Source organism: Rattus norvegicus, chromosome 8, assembly GCF_036323735.1.
Source record: "Rattus norvegicus strain BN/NHsdMcwi chromosome 8, GRCr8, whole genome shotgun sequence".
NCBI classification, from domain to species: domain Eukaryota; kingdom Metazoa; phylum Chordata; class Mammalia; order Rodentia; family Muridae; genus Rattus; species Rattus norvegicus.
The window spans coordinates 119,431,111-119,450,110 of NC_086026.1; the positions used below are offsets into that span (position 1 = coordinate 119,431,111).

Sequence of the window (19,000 nt, forward strand, 5' to 3'; positions counted from 1 at the left end):
CTGGGTTGCCATTTTTACAACTTTCTGTGACTTTTCATAGTTTCTACCCCAAAGTCAGTTTTTTGTTTTGTTTTTTTTTTCTTTTTTCTTTTTTTCGGAGCTGGGGACCGAACCCAGGGCCTTGCGCTTCCTAGGCAAGCGCTCTACCACTGAGCTAAATCCCCAGCCCCCCAGAGTCAGTTTTTTAATAAACACTTTAGTTTTTTATTGACTTTTTGAGACAGGGTTTCTCTAGGCCTGGCTGTCCTAGAATTCACTTTGTAGACCAGGCCGCCTTCAAACTCATAGAAGTCTGTCTGTTTCTGCCTTTGAGATTCAAGATGTGTGTCACCACCGCCCAGCCAATAAAAACACTTAAAAATGAAGTATCAGGGGTCTGGTGAGATGGCTCAGCCAAAATAAATATGAACAACCAAAAATAAAAATGAAGTATTGAAGTGGGCGTATAGTAATTTTTCTTGCCTTTAGCCTTTTTTGAAGAGATCTGGGAATAAGTTGGGGAGGACTTAGGTTTTTATAGACCAATACTGGAAACTAATTTGTAAGAAATACCTAGATTTCAGTTTAAGGGATGCAATAGCTGTCCTCACCTAGTTATTATCCCAGGCTAACTTAGGAGATAATGCTTGAATCAGATGTGGAAACTATTATTTTAATACATGGTGTTGTATGGTCCCCAAGCTTCTGTTACATAACTTGGAGAATTTTATAGAAAATTAGACTGGAAATGAAGACTAGTACTTTTTTTTTAAGCTGCATAGTGTGGGGATCCCTTCCTTTAGAGAGTATTTATCAGTCACACTTAGTGGTGACATTGTGACATTGGCGTTGTGTCATTACCCTATACTTTTTAGTTGTACTTTTCTTCCATCTTAAAAGGAAATAATGTTATAGCCTTCAACGGCCTCTGTATTTGTGAAGGTGTTAATTTAGTAAGACAGTACCCAAAGTGGACATTTCCTGTATGTGAGTCCTTACCTGATGTTTGGAAGGTCAGCTGTACAGTGCTTGATTAATTTTTTGTTATGTTTAATCAGATTATAAAGACTTTGGAGCATTTGCCCATTCCTACTAAAAATATGTTGGAAGAAAGCAAAGTACTTCCAATTATTCAACGCTGGTCTCAGACTAAGACTGCTGTTCCTCAGTTAAGTGAAGGAGACGGGTATTCTAGTGAGAATACATCACGTGCTCACACACCGCTTAATACACCGGACCCTTCTGCCAAGCCGAGCACAGAGGTGGATACAGATACTCCCAAGAAACTCATATTTCGCAGACTAAAGATTATAAGTGAAAATAGCATGGACAGTGCAGTCTCAGACGTCACCAGTGAGCTAGAATGCAAGGATGGCAAAGAGGACCTGGATCAGTTAGAGACTGTCACTGTGGAGGAAGATGAAGAACTGCAGTCCCAACAGCTCCTGCCATCACAACTCTGCGAGTCCAAAGTTGAGAGTGAAAGCACCATCGACGTCAGTAAATTACCCATATCTGAACCGGAGGCTGACACTGAGACCGAGCCCAAAGACAGCAATGGCACAAAACTAGAAGAAACTATTGCCGAGGAAACACCATCCCAAGATGAGGAAGAGGGTGTGTCTGATGTTGAGAGTGAGAGAAGCCAGGAACCACCAGATAAAACAGTGGATATAAGTGATTTGGCTACCAAGCTACTAGACAGTTGGAAAGATCTAAAGGTAAGGAACTTTTTTTCTTGTTTCTGTAACTGAATTATTCAGATTCTGTGTACTATAAATCTAAATAAAAACTGACATTTCCAGCCATGAGTATTTCTGAAACATGGACTATGATCTCTCAGCTAGTGAATAGCTGTGTCTCCAGTGTTCGTGAAGCCTTTGTAAGAGCCATTGCTGTCAAAGCAGTGTCCAGATAGTGCCTCCTTTTCTCTCACTGAGAAAAGTGCAGCGTATTGGTGATTTTATTAGTTCTTCACATAAAATAAAAATCCATCTAGTATTAAACTTAATATGTAATGACAACAAATGTTTAAATTAATTGGAAATCTAGTGAGTGGGTTATAGAAAATTAATTAACAATGAAATTGATTGGAAAACCTTGCTAATTTAGGAACATCACATTATAAAATATCATAAAATTTAATTTTAGAAAGAACATCGTGGCACTGGTTTACTTTTGAAATAGTTCTGCCCTTAAGTCCTTTTTTTTTTTTTTTATGTTGGACAAACCATATTAACTAGTTGGGGGAAGTTAGGCATGGTGGTACACGCCTTTAATCCCAGCACTGGGGAGGCAGAGGGACACGGGAGCCTGGTCTACAGAGTGAGTTCCAGGACAGCTAAGGATATGCATACACATAGAGAGACCCTGTCTCAAAATAAATAACAAGGAGAACAGTCTGGAAACTTTGTCATAGATGGCATAAATGTATGTATATATATTTATATTCTTGGTAAAGAATGCAGTAAGATGTGTAGAATTTGCCTTTCAGAAAAACCAATCTGGATCTTGAATAAATAGGAACATAAGAAAATTTGAACCTATGAGAGCTAAATGATTCACTTCAGTTGTAATGGGACTGGGGTCCAGTTTTTGATGACCCTATGGGAACCGCTTACTTCCTACCTTTTATATTTTCTGTTCCTCCTTTCTTTTCTCAGGGTTGGAACAGCTGGATAAGTCAGCAGTGCAGTCTTTTTCATAGCCAGGTGAAGCTACAAAGCTCATTGCATTAGACTGTGTGGTTGACCCTGTGGGCCTTAGATGGAACTCAAGGAGTAGTTGGTTGTGTGCTGTACTTCCTGTTCACTTCGCTGAGACTTCTTCATATACCAGTGTGTGCTCTTAACATAGTTACACTTGATCGTTTAGAGTTGAGCATAAACTCAAATTTAGGGTGAAACCTGACTTTTTAAAATAAATGTAAAAGGAAGTGTTGATAGTAAGTCTGTCTGTGATGCCATGTATTAACAGCAGGGATCAGAATTTTGGTTAAATGAGAGGTGCTAGAATGGGTACTTGTTGGACCTTTATTTAAAGCCTGCTTTGTGACAATACAGGTCTTGAAGTTCCTCAGGTGTTTGGAGGTGACTGTCAGCCTGAACAGCAGTACTTTAGTATTAAAGGTGGAGGTAGAGGCAAGGACACAGGTGGACTCGGGAAAGACAGTGAGCCACAGCTTGGTAGAAGAGAGGGTGTTCTTTTAAAGAGGCTTGCTGAGAAGTCTGGTCAACATTTCTTAGACTGTTAAGATAAAATCTCATACCCTTGTCTTAAAATCTGTAAGATGTAAAGCTTTAGGTTTTCTGTGTAGTAGTTTGTAATTGTAACTGTTCTCTGCAATGTGTTCAGACTGATACTTGGAACACCTAACCTCACTTTCTAAATACCTAATTTTCAGTCCTACACAATTATTTCTTCTTCTTCTTATCCTTTGAATTCCTATCTGAAAGACCAAAGTAGTTTCACAATAATGTGTATATTAATGATCTTATTGACTTTAGGTTTACGTTTTATTTGTATTTAAAATAAAATATTTAGTTCTTAGATTTCATACTTTGTATTTATCTGACTTCTTAACATCGAGGAAGCATTAAATAAAATTCTCTCTTTTCCACACTTGTTTGTTTAGGCATTGCATTGCTGAGAAACATCTTTACTTACTGTGAACTTATATTTTGTTACATGGTGCTGAGGTTCAATTCTTCAATTCTTTTTTTTTTTTTTTTTCCGGAGCTGGGGACCGAACCCAGGGCCTTGTGCTTGCTAGGCAAGCGCTCTACCGCTGAGCTAAATCCCCAACCCCTCTTCTATTCTTTTCAAAAGCATTTACCATATCTCTGATTTCTAAACTTTGATTACTATTGTCTTTTAAATTCAAAACAAAATGTTAGCTGGCACTTGGCTAGGAGTCTGAAATCAGGAATTGATAAATTGGATATGTTTTGGAGAAACAAACTAATTTCACCATCCCGGCATTGAAAGAGTTAACTACTTCTGTCTGACTTCACCTATGTGTTCAAGAAAACATTAGCTGAAAGGAAAATATCTTATTCTTTCAACCTTACTGATAAATAAATAAGCACCTGTGGCCAAGTACTGTGTTAGTTGCTGATACTTAGTTCATACCAGAACGAATTGGTTGTGGTCGTTTTGACCACTCTAGTTCTCCCTGATCTTGTGGGTCTACTATATATAACATTGCTGGACCTGCACTCCAGTTGTCCTTTCTACACTTTATGGAGTAAAGAACTGAGCAGATAACTTCATACTCTTTAGTCTTGGTTTTGCTGTGAAGACAGACTGACAATAGGGATCATCAATAAAATGTAAGAGGGTGGGAGGGAAGGGAATGAAGCTTCATGAATTACTCTTTGTCCTCCCAGATCTGATGGTGATCCCCCTTGTAACTTGAACCATTTCCATCTAGCTTCTCAGGGCAGCAAGGAGCTTGTTAACATCACCAGCTGACCATGTGTCTCCTTTTCTCAACTCCATTTCCAACTTCGTGCTGAAGAAAAGCGAGAACCTAGCGTGCATTCTGTGAAGAAACAGGAAGATGGTTGGGAAGTTGGATGATGCATGAAAAATATAATAGGTGAAAAGAGGACAGAGGTGGTTAACTCACTGGCGCCGGCATTATTTTGGTGCGTCCATTGTCAACAATTGTTGTCGTTCCGGGAAAATCCCTACTTCTGACGAGAAAGGATTAAGTGAGCTGCTTTTCTATACCTTGTATACACAGGGCCCCTGCCTAGGCGTGAGGGCACTTACTGTGCACAGTCCTCCTAGAGGGGCCCTCACACCACCCAGCACACTGCTTCCTAGATCATGCTCATGTTCACATACAGATAAGCCGGGCTACGTTTTCAGCAGCGACATGTGCATCTATTTCTGTGTAGAAGAATTGCTGTACGTCATCTGTCCTACTGAAAATGTAGCCTAGATTTCACAAGGCAAAACAGTGATTACAAGTAATTAATTATAATTTAACTGGAAAAATTTTCATTCAATTGGGTCATATGAAAAGGAGGTAAGGGTCTCATGAATTTGACAGTTTGAATTGCTCTTCACATCAAGAGGTTATAATTAGTAATTTAAGGTCTTCTTTACAAACACTTAGATATAGGATGTGCATCTCTCCTTCTGGTCACCGTGGGTAGGTGATTTAGAGACAGACGCTTCCTAGGAATGATAAGTTAGTACTTCTTAATGATTGCTCCTTTTCTCTTATTCCATCCTTTTTTGTAGGCACTGCTTTTACAATACACTATTTTAGGCAGGCCTGGTGGTGCACGACTTTAGCCTCGGCACTCAGAAGACAGAGGCAGGAGAGTCTGTGAGTTCACAGCCAGCCTGGTCTACATAGTGAGTTCTAGGACAGCCAAGGCTATGTAGAGAGACCCTGTCTCAAGACCAAACCACTGTTTGATTAGGAAATTCAACATTAAACTTTCTTGATAGAAGCTTGAAATATAATTACCTAACTGAATGGTTTTGATTCAATGCTTGGAATTTCATTCCACCACTAATATTGTCTGTAAAAAAGACTTGTACATGAAGTTGCATGTCCTGGGTTTCTGTTAAGTCAGTAGAGTAAAAGAGATTTATAAGCCTACATAGAGTTGCCTCCAGGAAATGCTGCATAGAGAATACTTTTAAGTGTCTCAGTTTCTGTGGTTTTGTTTGGGTTTTTTTTTTTCCTCCCCTTTTTATTTTATTTATTTTTTTTTTCTTTTTTCCGGAGCTGGGGACCGAACCCAGGGCCTTGCGCTTGCTATGCAAGCGCTCTACCACTGAGCTAAATCCCCAACCCCCTTTTTTATTTTTTTGAGAGACAATTTCTCTGTGTAGTCCTAGCTGTGTGGAACTCACTCTGTAGAACCAGGCTGAACTCAGAGATCCACCTAGCTCTGCCTCTGAGTGCTGGCATCAGAGGTGTGCACCACTACCAACAGGCTTAAGTGGTTGTTGTTTTTAAGATCAAAATGCTCTAACACATAACTGGTTTGCTATTGTTTGTTTTGTTCTGGTAAGAGACAGGGTCTAGCTCTAATAGTCTAGGTGCAGGATTAGAGGTATGCATTGTAGCTATGTGCCAGCACTCTTACAGTGAGGTATCTGCTGCCACCCCCTTCCCTGCCTGCCCGTCAAGCTAGGGTCTCACTATGTAGTTCCTACTGCCCTGGGGCTCACTAGCCACTGCTTCGGCCAAAGGAAGCGCCATCACTGACTGAGGTCACTTTATTTAGTGGTCCGTTTTGTTATATAAACTACTTGTATCTAAATAGTAGTCCATCTTGTTTGGTACCCTGTAATCCCCCAGAGATTGAGGGAGAAGGATCATGAATTGGAAGCCAGCCTGGTTACATAGTAAGATGTCTCAAAAGGCAAGATAGCAATTAGAGATTTGGGGCACTGCCGGTTTTGTTTCCAAAGTGGCTGTGCTCCATGCTTGTATATTATATATTGTTTATTATATATTGTATATTATATATTGTCTATGGCTACTCCAGTGATAGACTTTGGTAATTCCATAGAGAAGTGATAAAGATTGTAATGTTTGTTCTGTCCTTTCCAGAAAAAGTTTACCAAAACCTATTTTAATGATAAAGCATAGAATTTGCTAAGTGAAGTCATTTTTACTTTATACATTTCGGTGTCTATTGCCTGTGAAGGTAATTTTTGTAGTTAGGCCCTGACTTTGTTTAGGAAAAACAGTTCAGGTGCAAGGCTATGAGGGGCCGAAGAGTATTGAACATTATAGAAAGAGTTTCCTAATGGGAGAAGACGTCAGGAATGTTTCCTCAGGACCATGATACACCAGTCAGTAACTTGAGAGTTTTCTGGTGTAAGTTAAGCCACATAAATTTTTCTAGCTAGTGAGTTTTAAATTCCAAATAAAGTTTCAAACTTAGAAATATTTAGGAAGGTTCTGTGTGTATTCTACATGATACGCATGTTCGAGTGTTAGATATGTAGAAGATTGGCTAAAAATTCCTCCCTGCCATGTATTCAGACCCTACAATGTTAATTTTTTGCCAAAATTAATTATTTTAAATTAGATACATGTTCCTATGAGGAATATTGCCATGTTTTTGACAAAGCACTATGTGGTTCCATTACTGAAATCATCAGCTTTAATCACATTGCCGAAGTGTCTGCGAGGCTTCTCCAAAGTTACTGTTTACTTGGGGATGGTGGCTCATGCTGTAGTGTCATCACCAAAAGGATCATAAGTTCCAGGCCAGCCTGGGCCACATGGGCAATTACAGGCCAATGTGTCTATACATTGAGACACTATCTCCCTTCATTTAGATGAAAAAAAAATACTACATGGTGGGAGCAATTTCGGAACTCTGTAAAGTTGTGTTTTCATGGAATGTGTCTGAGTCACTGATTGCCTAACTACTTTTAGATTTGTGGATTCTCATTCTCTTGGGTGGATTATGCTGTATTAATTCCAGTATTTGATGCTTACACTATCTGTTTGGCCAGAGAAAACCCCTTCTTGTTGGCTTCTGTCTCACTGATTTATTTTTGTTTTAAAATTTCTGGCATAGCCTGTTGTTCCAGGTCCAGTTTGTACTTGGCCTTTCTATCTTTTAATTAGCCTTTTTTCCCCCAAGAAATACTTATTCTTTCTGGTGGGAAACTTTATTTATGTGATATTTTTAAAGTTATTTGCCACCAAGCCTGAGGACCTACTTGAGTGTGTTACTTGGAATCCATATAGTGGAAGGAGGAGCCTCCATATGCGCCCTCCATGTGTGTTGGTGGGATGCGTGCCCATACAGGAATACATTTACACAAGGACGTAGATTTCTCTAACATTTTTAAGGCAGACCCTGTCGTGTCTCTCACTCTTTGCTTTCAATATATTATCCTTGGTTTTCTTTTAAAATTATAGATGAGACTAAGAGGACTCGGTAGTAACATTGCATAAACCCCTTAATTTACAGAAAGTAAAGTAGTACTTAAAGAGCAAAGTCTATGGAAACGAACATTATGTCTGTCTAATCTTTTTTTTTTTTTTTAAAGATTTCTTTAATGTGTATACAGTGTTGTGCCTTCATTGTATGCCTACAGGCCAGAAGAGCACACCAGATTACATTACAGATGGTTGAGAGCCATTATGTGGTTGCTGGGAATTGAACTCAGGACCTCTGGAAGAGCAGTCGGTGCTCTTAACCACTGAGCCATCTCTCCAGCCCATGTCTCTAATCTTGCCCAATAGTGTTTCTTGTATGGGAGCCATGTTACCTGTTCATACATGTTCTCCTTTCCTCATCAGGCATGCTATTCTCCTTGTTTAGAATATCTTTTTTTTTTTTTAGCTTTACAAATTGAATTTATGGTTTTAGTCATCCTTTATAAAATGCATTATAGTATTATTGACAGATTATAGAAATTACTTGCATAGATGTTAGTTCTCTTTTCTAAACATGTTATCCTTAAGGGTATGAGCCATTTATTTTTTATTTTTGAAATAGAATCTTCATATGTGACTGGCCTGGAACTTGCTTTGTATACCAACCTTGACAGTACATTGGTCTGATGATTTTGTGCTTCTCTTTCCTGGGTGCCAGAATCATAGTACTATGTCATGTGGCCCAGGTGGTTGATTGGCTTGGTCATTTTTTCCTTCCATCTGTCCTTTGTTTTTTTTCTGAGACAGGGTTTCTCTGTGTAGCCTTGGATGTTCTGGAACTCTCTCTAGATCAGGCTAGCCTCAAACTCAGATAGGCCTGCTTCTCTGCCTCCTGGGTGCTAGGATTAAATGTATGCACCACCTCCAGACCAGCTTCAGGATAGCTTCTCAATGGCTGTGGTAGGAGTGGTGTTCTAGTATCTCTGTAGTACTGATTTGCGTAACCGTTTTTCCCAAGTAGTCGATGATAACTCAGTATCTAGAATCATCTTCTGGAAGTACAATTTTTTTTTAAATGGTTCTACATTTATGCTGTTGGTTACATTTTTCTTAATGTTGCTTGTATGCACAGCATGGTCTGACCCCACCTATGTCTACAATTCATGTCAGGTCACTCTAGTCCAGCAGACACAGTTTCTCTTAAGGTTTTTCCTTTCCCATGGGAAATGATTCTTGTTTTCCCAGACAGTATCTTTTTCTACTCTCTTAATACACTCTCATCACATCCTTCCAGTACACCAGATGGCATTTCACAGCAGTACTCGGACAAGGGCAGTGACGGCTTTGCTGTCGGCCTCTGCAGCGTCCTCAGTGTTGTACTTCTCAGAGCCTGGCCCTTTGTAAATACTAGAGTCTACTTTTTCAAAGTGAAGTCTCTGAGAGCATGTTACTCCTTAAATCTCTAGTGCGAGTTTTGTGTTCGATGGGTAATCAGAAAATATATACATAGATATCATGGGATCTTTTCAACCTGTCATGTTTGTGGTAGTGTTTTTGTCAGCTGCAAAACAGACAGAAAACACCATGAAATTGTGGTTTAGCTTTTGGCTGAGGAAGCTGGCTCTGGTTTTCTGGTTGATTAAGTGCTCTGTATTCACCTGCTCTTTATTCTGCACAGATTACTATAATTTGTTTTTTCTTCTTGCCAAGCAGCCCATGGAGTTGTGTGACTGAGAAGCTAGAGATTGAAGTTCTTTCTGTAGTGGTTTTAAACACTGATTGAATGTTAAAGGACATTCACATCTTCTGAAATTATGTGGGTGTCTAAGCTTTTCTGTTATTGTAGCTAGAGCAACCTCTCTAATAAAAGTGTGTATGGGTGTCAAATGGGAGAGGGATGAATTGTGCTGCAAAAGGTATTTTCTGTCTGACTTGGGCATTATTAGTAGGGCCCACTCTTTTTTTTTTTTTTTTTGGTTCTTTTTTTCGGAGCTGGGGACCGAACCCAGGGCCTTGCGCTTCCTAGGTAAGCGCTCTACCACTGAGCTAAATCTCCAGCCCAGTAGGGCCCACTCTTAACTTCAGGAGGACTATGATTACTTTATGTATAAAACATAGTGGATATAATTGCATTTGAAAAGTGTAAGAAAAACCTTAGATTTGGATTTAATTTAGTTTTATTAGATTTAAAAACAAATCTAAAATTGGAGACATTTAACCCTGATTCTGATTACCCATTTAATGATTGCTATTCTATTTCCATATGCTTTCTTTCCTGCCCAAGTATTTTGTACTGACCTTTGGCTCTTTGGCCACAAGAACTGTGTTAGCTGTTAACTTTTTTAAAAAAAAAAAAAAATTATTTTATGTATGTGAATACACTGTAGCTGACTTCAGACACACCAGAAGAGAGTATGGGATCCCACTATAGATGGTCGTGAGCCACCATGTGGTTGCTGGGATTTGAACTCAGGACCCGTGGAAGAGCAGTCAGTGCTCTTAACCGCTGCACCATCTCTCCTGTCCCCAGCTATTAATTTTCAATGCTTCATGAGTTAGCCTAAGCCCAGCATATATAGAGAGAATAAAAGTGAGCGGGGTTGGGGATTTAGCTCAGTGGTAGAGCGCTTGCCTAGGAAGCGCAAGGCCCTGCAAGGCCCTGGGTTCGGTCCCCAGCTCTGAAAAAAAGAACCAAAAAAAAAAAAAAAAAAAGTGAGCATTGCTAAGGTAGATTCTTTGAACTGTAGTCAAGATGGGCAGGAGAACCTGAGGAGGAGAGGGTAAGGTGCCGCCTTAGTAACCAGGTCTTCACCAAGAAGATGTGGGTGCGCAACACTAATCCTTTGGTACCATCCCTAGAGCTGCTTCAGAGATGTGTGGTCTTTTCCTTTTCTTTGAATCTAAAAAGGCCATTCTTGTGTGCAGTCCAAAATGTATATAATGAACTGTTTTTTTCCTACTTCTATCTCCTGTGGATCTCAGGCAGTCAACTATGATTATTTTGTACATCCCTCCAGAAAGAAATCATGCTTATTATGCATATACATGGCCAACTTTTAAATTTTTTTATTTTTATTTTCAGTCAGTATGTAGTCTAGCCAGGCCTGGAACTCATTCTGTAGACCTGGCTGATTTGGAACTCATGTCTGCCTGTCTCTGTCTTGTTTGCCACCACACCCAACCTGCTTTTTTTTTTTTTTTTTTTTTGCTTTTTTTTTTTCCGGAGCCGGGGACCGAACCCACCAACCTGCTTTTTACATTTGTATTTTGTACCAGTTATAAAGAGTATTTTTTATAGAAGTATGGTATAGGTTGTATAAATAAATATACGTGATTGAATCGGTCCCTGGTTACATCCATGTGTGTTGATCCCTTTCTTTAATAGTGCACACTTACACATTGCTAGGTAGTTGTTTGCATTATTTGTTACTGTGATAAGCACCCATATTGTTCAACCTAGTTATGCTTGTTTAACTTTTTATCCCTTTCATCCCTCCTCCTCCCCCTACCCCCTGGTCATATTTTTGAGACAGGGTTTCTCTGTGCATCCCTGGCTCTCCTAGAACTGGCCCTGTAGAGCAGGCTGATCTCAGATCCACTTGTTTTCTGCTGGGATTAAAGGGGTGTGCCTGTGTGTGTAGCTTGTGCTTCCTTCTCTTTGTAACCATCTAATATGATGGTAGCATGCATACTGTTGACGATTATGAATGTGACACACAATTTAGAATTTAAGTCTCAGAATGTCCACAGTCTTCGTGTAGGTATTTTAGAATTGCTTTCTGGAAGAATCAGTTTCAAAACCTTACAAATCTAAGAAATGCCTTTAATTTATTTCCTTTTGTTTGACAGATATATAGTTAACATTTTAAAATTAAATTTTCTTTAGAATGAAAATACTGGACCTGTAGTGTGTTTAGTGGTAGAATATGTCTCTGGCTGGCCTCAAATTCAAATACCATATATGTGTAGCTGAGGATGACTGTGAACTTTAGATCATCCTCACTCCACCTTCCAAGTGCTGGGGTGGTAGGCATTCATCATCATACCTGGCTGTGTGGTACCTGAGTTTCGCAAATACTGATGCCAGTGGTGTCAAAGCCCTCGGAGCATCAGGAGCAGCATCGTTACTTGAGGTTCTGAGCCACTTACAGTGTGGGTGCTGGGAACTGAACTTGGGTTCTCTTCAGCCCTTCATTATGTTTTTCTTCCATGGAGTTAATTTTTTGTTCTTCTGACCTGTTGGATTTTCTTTTTTAAGATGTCGAACTTCTTTAATTTTGTTTTTCAGCATTTCGTTTGACAAAGCAAGACTTGATCTTAGAAAAGTAGGGGTGGTGGTGGCGGCACACACCGTTAATCTCAGCCTTGGAGAGACAGAGGCAAGATGGACCTCAAGAGTAGCCTGGTCTACACAGAGAAACCCTGTCTCAAAACAAAACAACAAAAAGAAAGAAAGAAACAAAAGTCTTGGGGAGCTAGACCAGTTAGTAAAGGGAGGGTTTGTCCTGAAAGCCTGAGGACCAGGGTTTGATTTTTTTTTTTTTGTTGTGTTTTTGGTGGAGACTCTTAACCCCTTTTTGTTGTTTGTATTTTCTTTCATTTTTGAATTAACTCGTTTTCTTAACTCTACTATCACATTTTTAAATCCAGAGTATATTTACTCTTACTCTAAATTCTTTTCTGTCTATAGATTTATATTCTCTAGTGTGGGTACATTTTCACAAAAACTAGAAAATATTTAGACACTTAAACACATCCCCCAGTTTAATAACTAACTGCCCAGGGTAGTTCTTGTTTTAGGTTAGAGGTAAAACATTCAGGTAGATAGCTCTTAAATTTGCCTCCTAGGATTTTTGGTATCAAAAATGTTGTGGTGTAATAAAGATTGAATGATTTTGAATGTTAGTCCCAGGCAAAATCTGTATTAGTTTACTTGAAGACTTCTTCTTAAATAAAAGTGTTATGGTTTGAAGGAAAATGATGAGTTAGCTTTTCTGTCACAGAGAATAACCCTAGTACTCTGGAAGTAGAGGCAGGAGCAGCAGGAGTTCAGGGTCACTCTCAGCTACACTCAGCCTCAGGTAGCTTGCATTGTAGGACTCCCTGTCTCCAAAAACCAAAAAGGGTTGCCTTTTATATAAAATCTGGGCTTGGCTGATGTCAGATCCAGAACCTTTTAAGTCTGTTTGGCACGTAATATATGTATTACGTAGGTAGGTAGGTAGGTAGGTAGGTAGGTAGGTAGGTAGGTAGGTAGGTAGGGTGGGTGGGTGGGTGGGTGGGTGGGTGGGTAGATAGATAGATAGATAGATAGATAGATAGATAGATAGATAGATAGATAGATAGATAGATAGAGGTAAGTGGGTAGTAGGTAGTAATAGCCTCCTCTTTAGCAGTATTAAAAATATGTGAGACTTGGAACAGAATCAAGTCTCAGCCATCCTTCTGGGTGTGTGTTGTTTTAGAACAGTCTCAAGTAGCCCAGGTTTGCTTGGAACTTGCTGTGTAGCTCAGATTACCTTAAACTTACTTCCTCAAGTATGCAAAGTTGGGACATTGGTATATGTTTTTAGACTGTGGTGTTACTTTTATTTTATGCATTAGCAAATTAGATTTGTTCTTGGCTCACAGCAATTACAGCTTAAATGTGTATGTGTGTTGTTGGGAGTACTGTCTAGGCACTAAAGAAGTGAAAAAGAATGATATCTAAATATTGGATGGGGTGAAGGAATAAGACTTTTTAGGCCTCTCTTAAGTACAAGAGTTAAACATAGCCATGGTCTCCCAGTCATAGTACTGTCTTATAATACGCCAGTCTCCTGGCCGGGATAAAGAAACTCATTCTGTTTTGAGGGTCAATGTGAGGAGCCAGAATTCAGATCAATATTTTCTCAGTGTCCTATAACTGTGACATTATTATTATGGCTTATCACTGTGACATCATTCCTGGTAGAGTTCTCTAATAGTCAGGCTAATTCATTACTATTCATTCACCAGATAGAATGATCCTACAAAATTTCACAGTAGTTTTCACAATGCTTCATCCTTATCTTTTAAGATATCATGGGACTTTGGTACCATCCATTTCATTTTTAGGAGTTCAGTCTCCTTATATAAAAGTTAACTAGGAGGGAGTAGGTAATAGTTTTCTATGTAGTTTTGCCTTCATAAAGTAGAAGATGAAGTTAGTTAACTTTTAATCTTGGGTACACACTGAAATTTGTTTATTTGTTTTTAAGTGTCCTCTTTACTGCAATCATCTATACTACAGTTAAGTTATCAATAGTGAATGGTGCTATTGTTATTTTGTGAATATAAGAAATATATATTTGAAAACAAACATGTACTTTATTTAGGCTGGAGAGATGACCCATCAACCAAGAACACAGATGGCCCCTGCTACCCCTGAGGATCTGAGTTCTGTTCCCAGCACACATACCTGGTGGCTCACAGCCACCTGGTACTCCAGCTTCAGGGGAATTCCAATACCTCTGGCTTGTGGACACCTGTATCATGTATCTATTCCTACTCACACATATACACAATTTTAAAAGTGGCGCGCGTGTGTATGTGTGTGTGTGTGTGTGTACGCACATGCACCATTGTGCATATGTGGAGGACAGTTTTCCTGCAGTTATTATTTTTTTCTCAAGTACGTGAGTCCTAGGAATTGAACTCAGAGATACCCTTAACATGCTGTGAGCCATCTTGCTGGCCTCAGAATACATTTTCAGGTTAATGGTTGATACAATCTTTTGTAGTAATTTTCTATGGCACATTAACCATCATAGAATGGATGTTCAACTTTTGAAATCTGTATAATATTTAATTTAAAGCACCTTCCATGAACACTTACAATGCCAGGATCTCAGGGAAAAGAAGGAAGCTGTGTTATCTGTAATTGGGCCTTGGTGTGTATCTAAGTATTCTTTATGAATACTTTAAGTACCTAGATTTGCATAGTATATTCAAACACTGGTTAAACTTCTTCAGATTAATCGGTAGTTGCTGATAAGTAGTAGTTTTACTTTTCTCCAAATGTGGTTATTCAGTGGCATAGAGAAACCAGAGCTGAACCCAGTACCCAAAGCTAGAAGCTGCAGGGGTCTCTGAGAGCAGAGTAGCAAATGGAGGTGCGTCTTCTCAACAAGCAGAGTCAGCTCAGGAGGAAAGCGCAGTAAGCGTGGTAATCTTGAATGGGCAGTACCAAACTTCCAAGGCACTTGCCCTTTTTGTAGAACAGAGGATTTTTCTTTTTTCTTTTTTTTTTTTTCCTGATGGTGCTGGCCACTGAACCCAGGACCTTGCACATGCTAAGCCAGCACTGTGCCACTGGGCCGCTGCTTCCACTCAGGAAATTCGTTTTGAAGCTCAAATTAGATAATGCACATGAAACATTGAAGAGTGACACATAGGATAAGTGCACAGGTAAAACTATAGTGATTTATTGGGTGATCTGTTAGCATAGAATATTGGAGAGGGTTGTTTTTCCCCCTTTTTTCTTCAGGACAGGTCTCATTATGTAGCTCTGGCTGTCCTGGAACTCACTACGTAGTCCACTCAGAGGTCTGCCTGCCTGCCCCTGACTCCCAAATGCTGGGGTTAAAGGTGTGCACCACCATGCCCTCTTAAATATCTCATCTTGAACCTTCATTTGTCTAATATGGATTATTTCTCATTTTCCCCAAATATTTTAGTGTGAAATGAGTTTGGTTTTCTTGGAGTACCTTTTCAGGAATACATCACTGCGTCACACAGGTTAATCCAGGCTTCATGGGTATGGCTGATGTACATGTTGTTGTTATAAAGGGAGAGAGAGTATCATTGCATACCATGGAGACTGTGTAGGCTCATCATTAATGGGGCTCTCCTTAGTCAGGAGCTGGGTAAGAACTTAGCAGCCGTCTACTACCTGGTGAACTAGGATAGTATGGGATTGACAGACCAGCAAAGTATGCGCTTAGGAGCTACTGTGTAAGTAAACATATTCAAGGCATAAAACATAGTTTATATTTTTCATGATCAATTTGGTACAATATTAGATGCCATTTTGGGAGTATTGATGATGTAATGATAGTGTTCATTTCTCCTCCCCCCCTTTCCCTCTCCCCTCTTCTTCCTTCACAGCCTTAGAAAAGTAGATAATTTGGCTATTAGCAAGGTTGGTCTTGCATCTATAGGAAGTATGTTGAATCGCCTCGTGTGCAGAGACCCCAAATGTTTTCTTTACTATGGCAAAGGACATGGCGGGGCTGAGGATGGAGACTGGCTCAGTAATGGATTGCCAGCTTGGAGTTCGTGAGAGAAACCATGGATGCCATCCCCAGCACCATATAAACAACGAGCATGAAAAAAAATGCTTTATACATGTAATTGTCCAACTGTGTTTTAACGGAGTTATTGCTCTTAGTGGGAATGGTACATGACACATTAGGATTGTCCTTATGAATACATTCAGTAAAGAAACTATAACTTCGGGGCTGGGGATTTAGCTCAGTGGTAGAGCGCTTGCCTAGGAAGCGCAAGGCCCTGGGTTCGGTCCCCAGCTCCGAAAAAAGAACCAAAAAAAAAAGAAAAAAAAAAGAAATTATAACTTCTATCTTATTTTTACAGGAATATATATGCACAAAGGCATTAAAGAATTAGAATTCTCAGGAAATAAGTTCTTGTCACAAATGTAGTAGTTTATTCTGCTATATCACTAGTGGGATAATACAACCAACCAGACAGGTGCTGATGGTACACATTTTTAATCCCAGCATCTGGGAGGCAGAGGCAGGTGGATCTCTGTGAGTTTGAAACCAGCCTGGTCTACAGAACCTAGTTCCAGGACAGTCAAGGCTACACAGAGAAACCCTGTCTTCCAAAATGAAAAGGAAAGAAAAAAAAGATAATATAACTTTGTTTAATGTGAGGTATATACATATACATCTTCTTTTACTCAATTTTATTTAAAGCCAAATGTGTTCTGGAAAATATTTAATTATCAATCAATCTATTTTCCTTGTAGTGTGTTTTCCTGGCCTTCCCATAGCTTTATGTTATCAGTTTCAAAGCAGTGATCTTATTACCTCACGCTATGAACTCATCTTTTGTTTGTTTTGTTTTTTGTTTTACAGGAGGTATATCGAATTCCAAAGAAAAGTCAAACCGAAAAGGAGAGCACAGGTAGGTTGAAGAACACTTGTATAGTAGCTATGTAAGAATCCTTTCCATGATTGTGGGGACATCCTATAAGGACTTCAGTGTTCTTCCTTTTGAAACAGATATACAAGTGAAACATTGGATGTAATAATCTGGAAACTTGCACCTGTATTCTTTCTTGGTGGATTTTTCCAAAGGAGATGTTTCTTACACTGCCTATGTTGTTGCTTTGGTAACTTACATTGATTGGTCTCTCTAGAATAGCAATTCTTGTTTGTTTGTTTGTTTGTTTGTTTGTTTGTTTGTTTGTTTGTTTTCTTGCTCCTTCAGTGCTGGAGAGTTAAGCCCACATGTTAGACAAGTACTGTACCACTGAACTTTTCTCCCTTGCTTTAAAGTAGGTGTTCTTTAAAAAAAATTTTTTTTAGATGTATATATGAATGCTTTCCCTGTATCCATGTCTGTTTATAATACATGTGCCTGGTACCTATGGGAGGCCAGAAGAGGCTCTGGAACCTGGAGTTAGGGGAGGTTGCAAGCAACCATGTAGGTGCTGAGGACCAAATCCTGGTCCTCTCTAAAAGCAGCAAGTGTTTTTACCCATTATTCCATCTCTCCAGTCCCCTTCCCCCTTTAAGAATTACTCTTTTATCTTTATGGGTCTTTTGCTTGTATGCGTATGTGTGCAGTATCTATGTGTACCTGGTACCCTCAGAGGCCAGAGAAGAGCATCAGATTCCCTAGAACTAGAGTTACACGTGGTTGTGAGCTGTCATATGGGTACTGGGAATCAACTCTAAGTCTTCTGCAAAAACAGCAAGTGCTCTTAACTATAGAGACATCTCTCTAACCCCAAATATATGTGTGTGTGTGTGTGTGTGTGTGTGTGTGTGTGTGTGTGTGTGTGTGTGTGTGTGTGTTTTCTTTACCAGAGAAGACTAAGAAATCTTACCAGAGCTATGTGTATTGGCGCACACCTTTAATCCCAGTACTCAGGAGGCTGAAATAGGCAGATGTCTGAATTTGGGGCCAAACTGGTTACAGAGAGAATTCCAGGACACCCAGGGCTATACAGAGAAACTCTTACTCAAAAAAACAAAAAGGAAAAGAAAAAAGAAATGTTCATCAGATTTTCAAGAAGTCAGTGGCTGCTGAAGCTCGTACTCTTTATTAGAGAATAGACAGTAGAAGTTCCATGGAAGTCCTAGTGTCCTGACTTGACTGCCTCACTGTTTCTAACACACTTTAAGGAACTAAAGAAAGGGGTGGGGGTGGGGGGACGACACAGACTGTGATTGGTTTCTTGAATCCCTTCTAACCTGGACCAGTGTTGCTGGAGTGAAAAGACCAGTTTGTGTGTTAACCTCTACCCTATTTTTCACAAGCATAGGTCTGATTCCTTAAAGAAAGACCTGTGTGATATCTTTCTCTCCATCATTCTCCCTTTTGCACATCTTGAAGTTCTAATGTTTTCTTTCTCTTTATAGCCAGACTTCCTGCATGGGATTATAAAGAACTATAAGCAGATGGTTCTGGGGTTGGGCATTTAGCTCGGTGGTAGAGCACTTGCCTAGCAAGCACAAGTCCCTGGGTTCAATCCTCAGCTTCAGGGGGTTTGGGGGGAGATGGTTCTTGGCATTTTTTTCTTGATAGAACCATTGACAGCAATGTAAAGTTTTTAGAGGCTACCAGTCTAGCCAATTAGCACTAGATAGCCCTTAAATATTTCAGGGTTACCTCACATGTTTTCTAGGTATCTAGTCTAGTATAGCTCTTGGGGAGTTGCAATGGATGATCTTGTTTTGTTTGTTTGTTTGTTTGTTTGTTTGTTTGTTTTTCTTCATAAGCAACCTTTTATTTATTGCATGTGGAGTTTTCTTGCTTAGTTTTAGACTTAGAATAAGGAAATATGCATTTGGTTTTGATTTCTCAATGTTAAGCAAGTAAAATCTAGAAGAGTCCGTACACTTACCTTTTTGGATAGGAGTTAAATACTTAATGTGT

General features: G+C 39.4%; 1 protein-coding gene across 7 annotated transcripts in view; it reads left to right on the forward strand.

The window, feature by feature from the left end:
• Nucleotides 1–19,000, forward strand: part of Setd2 (SET domain containing 2, histone lysine methyltransferase) — an 85,657-nt gene that overhangs the window by 40,904 nt on the left and 25,753 nt on the right. For 4 of the 7 annotated variants that reach the window (NM_001401163.1, XM_063265632.1, XM_063265633.1 and 1 more), the window contains exons 12-13: nucleotides 1,038–1,700; nucleotides 16,972–17,020. In NM_001401163.1, the coding sequence (NP_001388092.1) occupies nucleotides 1,038–1,700; nucleotides 16,972–17,020 (712 nt within the window). Of the gene's footprint in view, nucleotides 1–1,037; nucleotides 1,701–4,411; nucleotides 4,695–16,971; nucleotides 17,021–19,000 lie in introns of all 7 variants that reach the window. The other 3 variants (XR_010053985.1, XR_010053984.1, XR_010053986.1) reach the window with 3 other exon arrangements.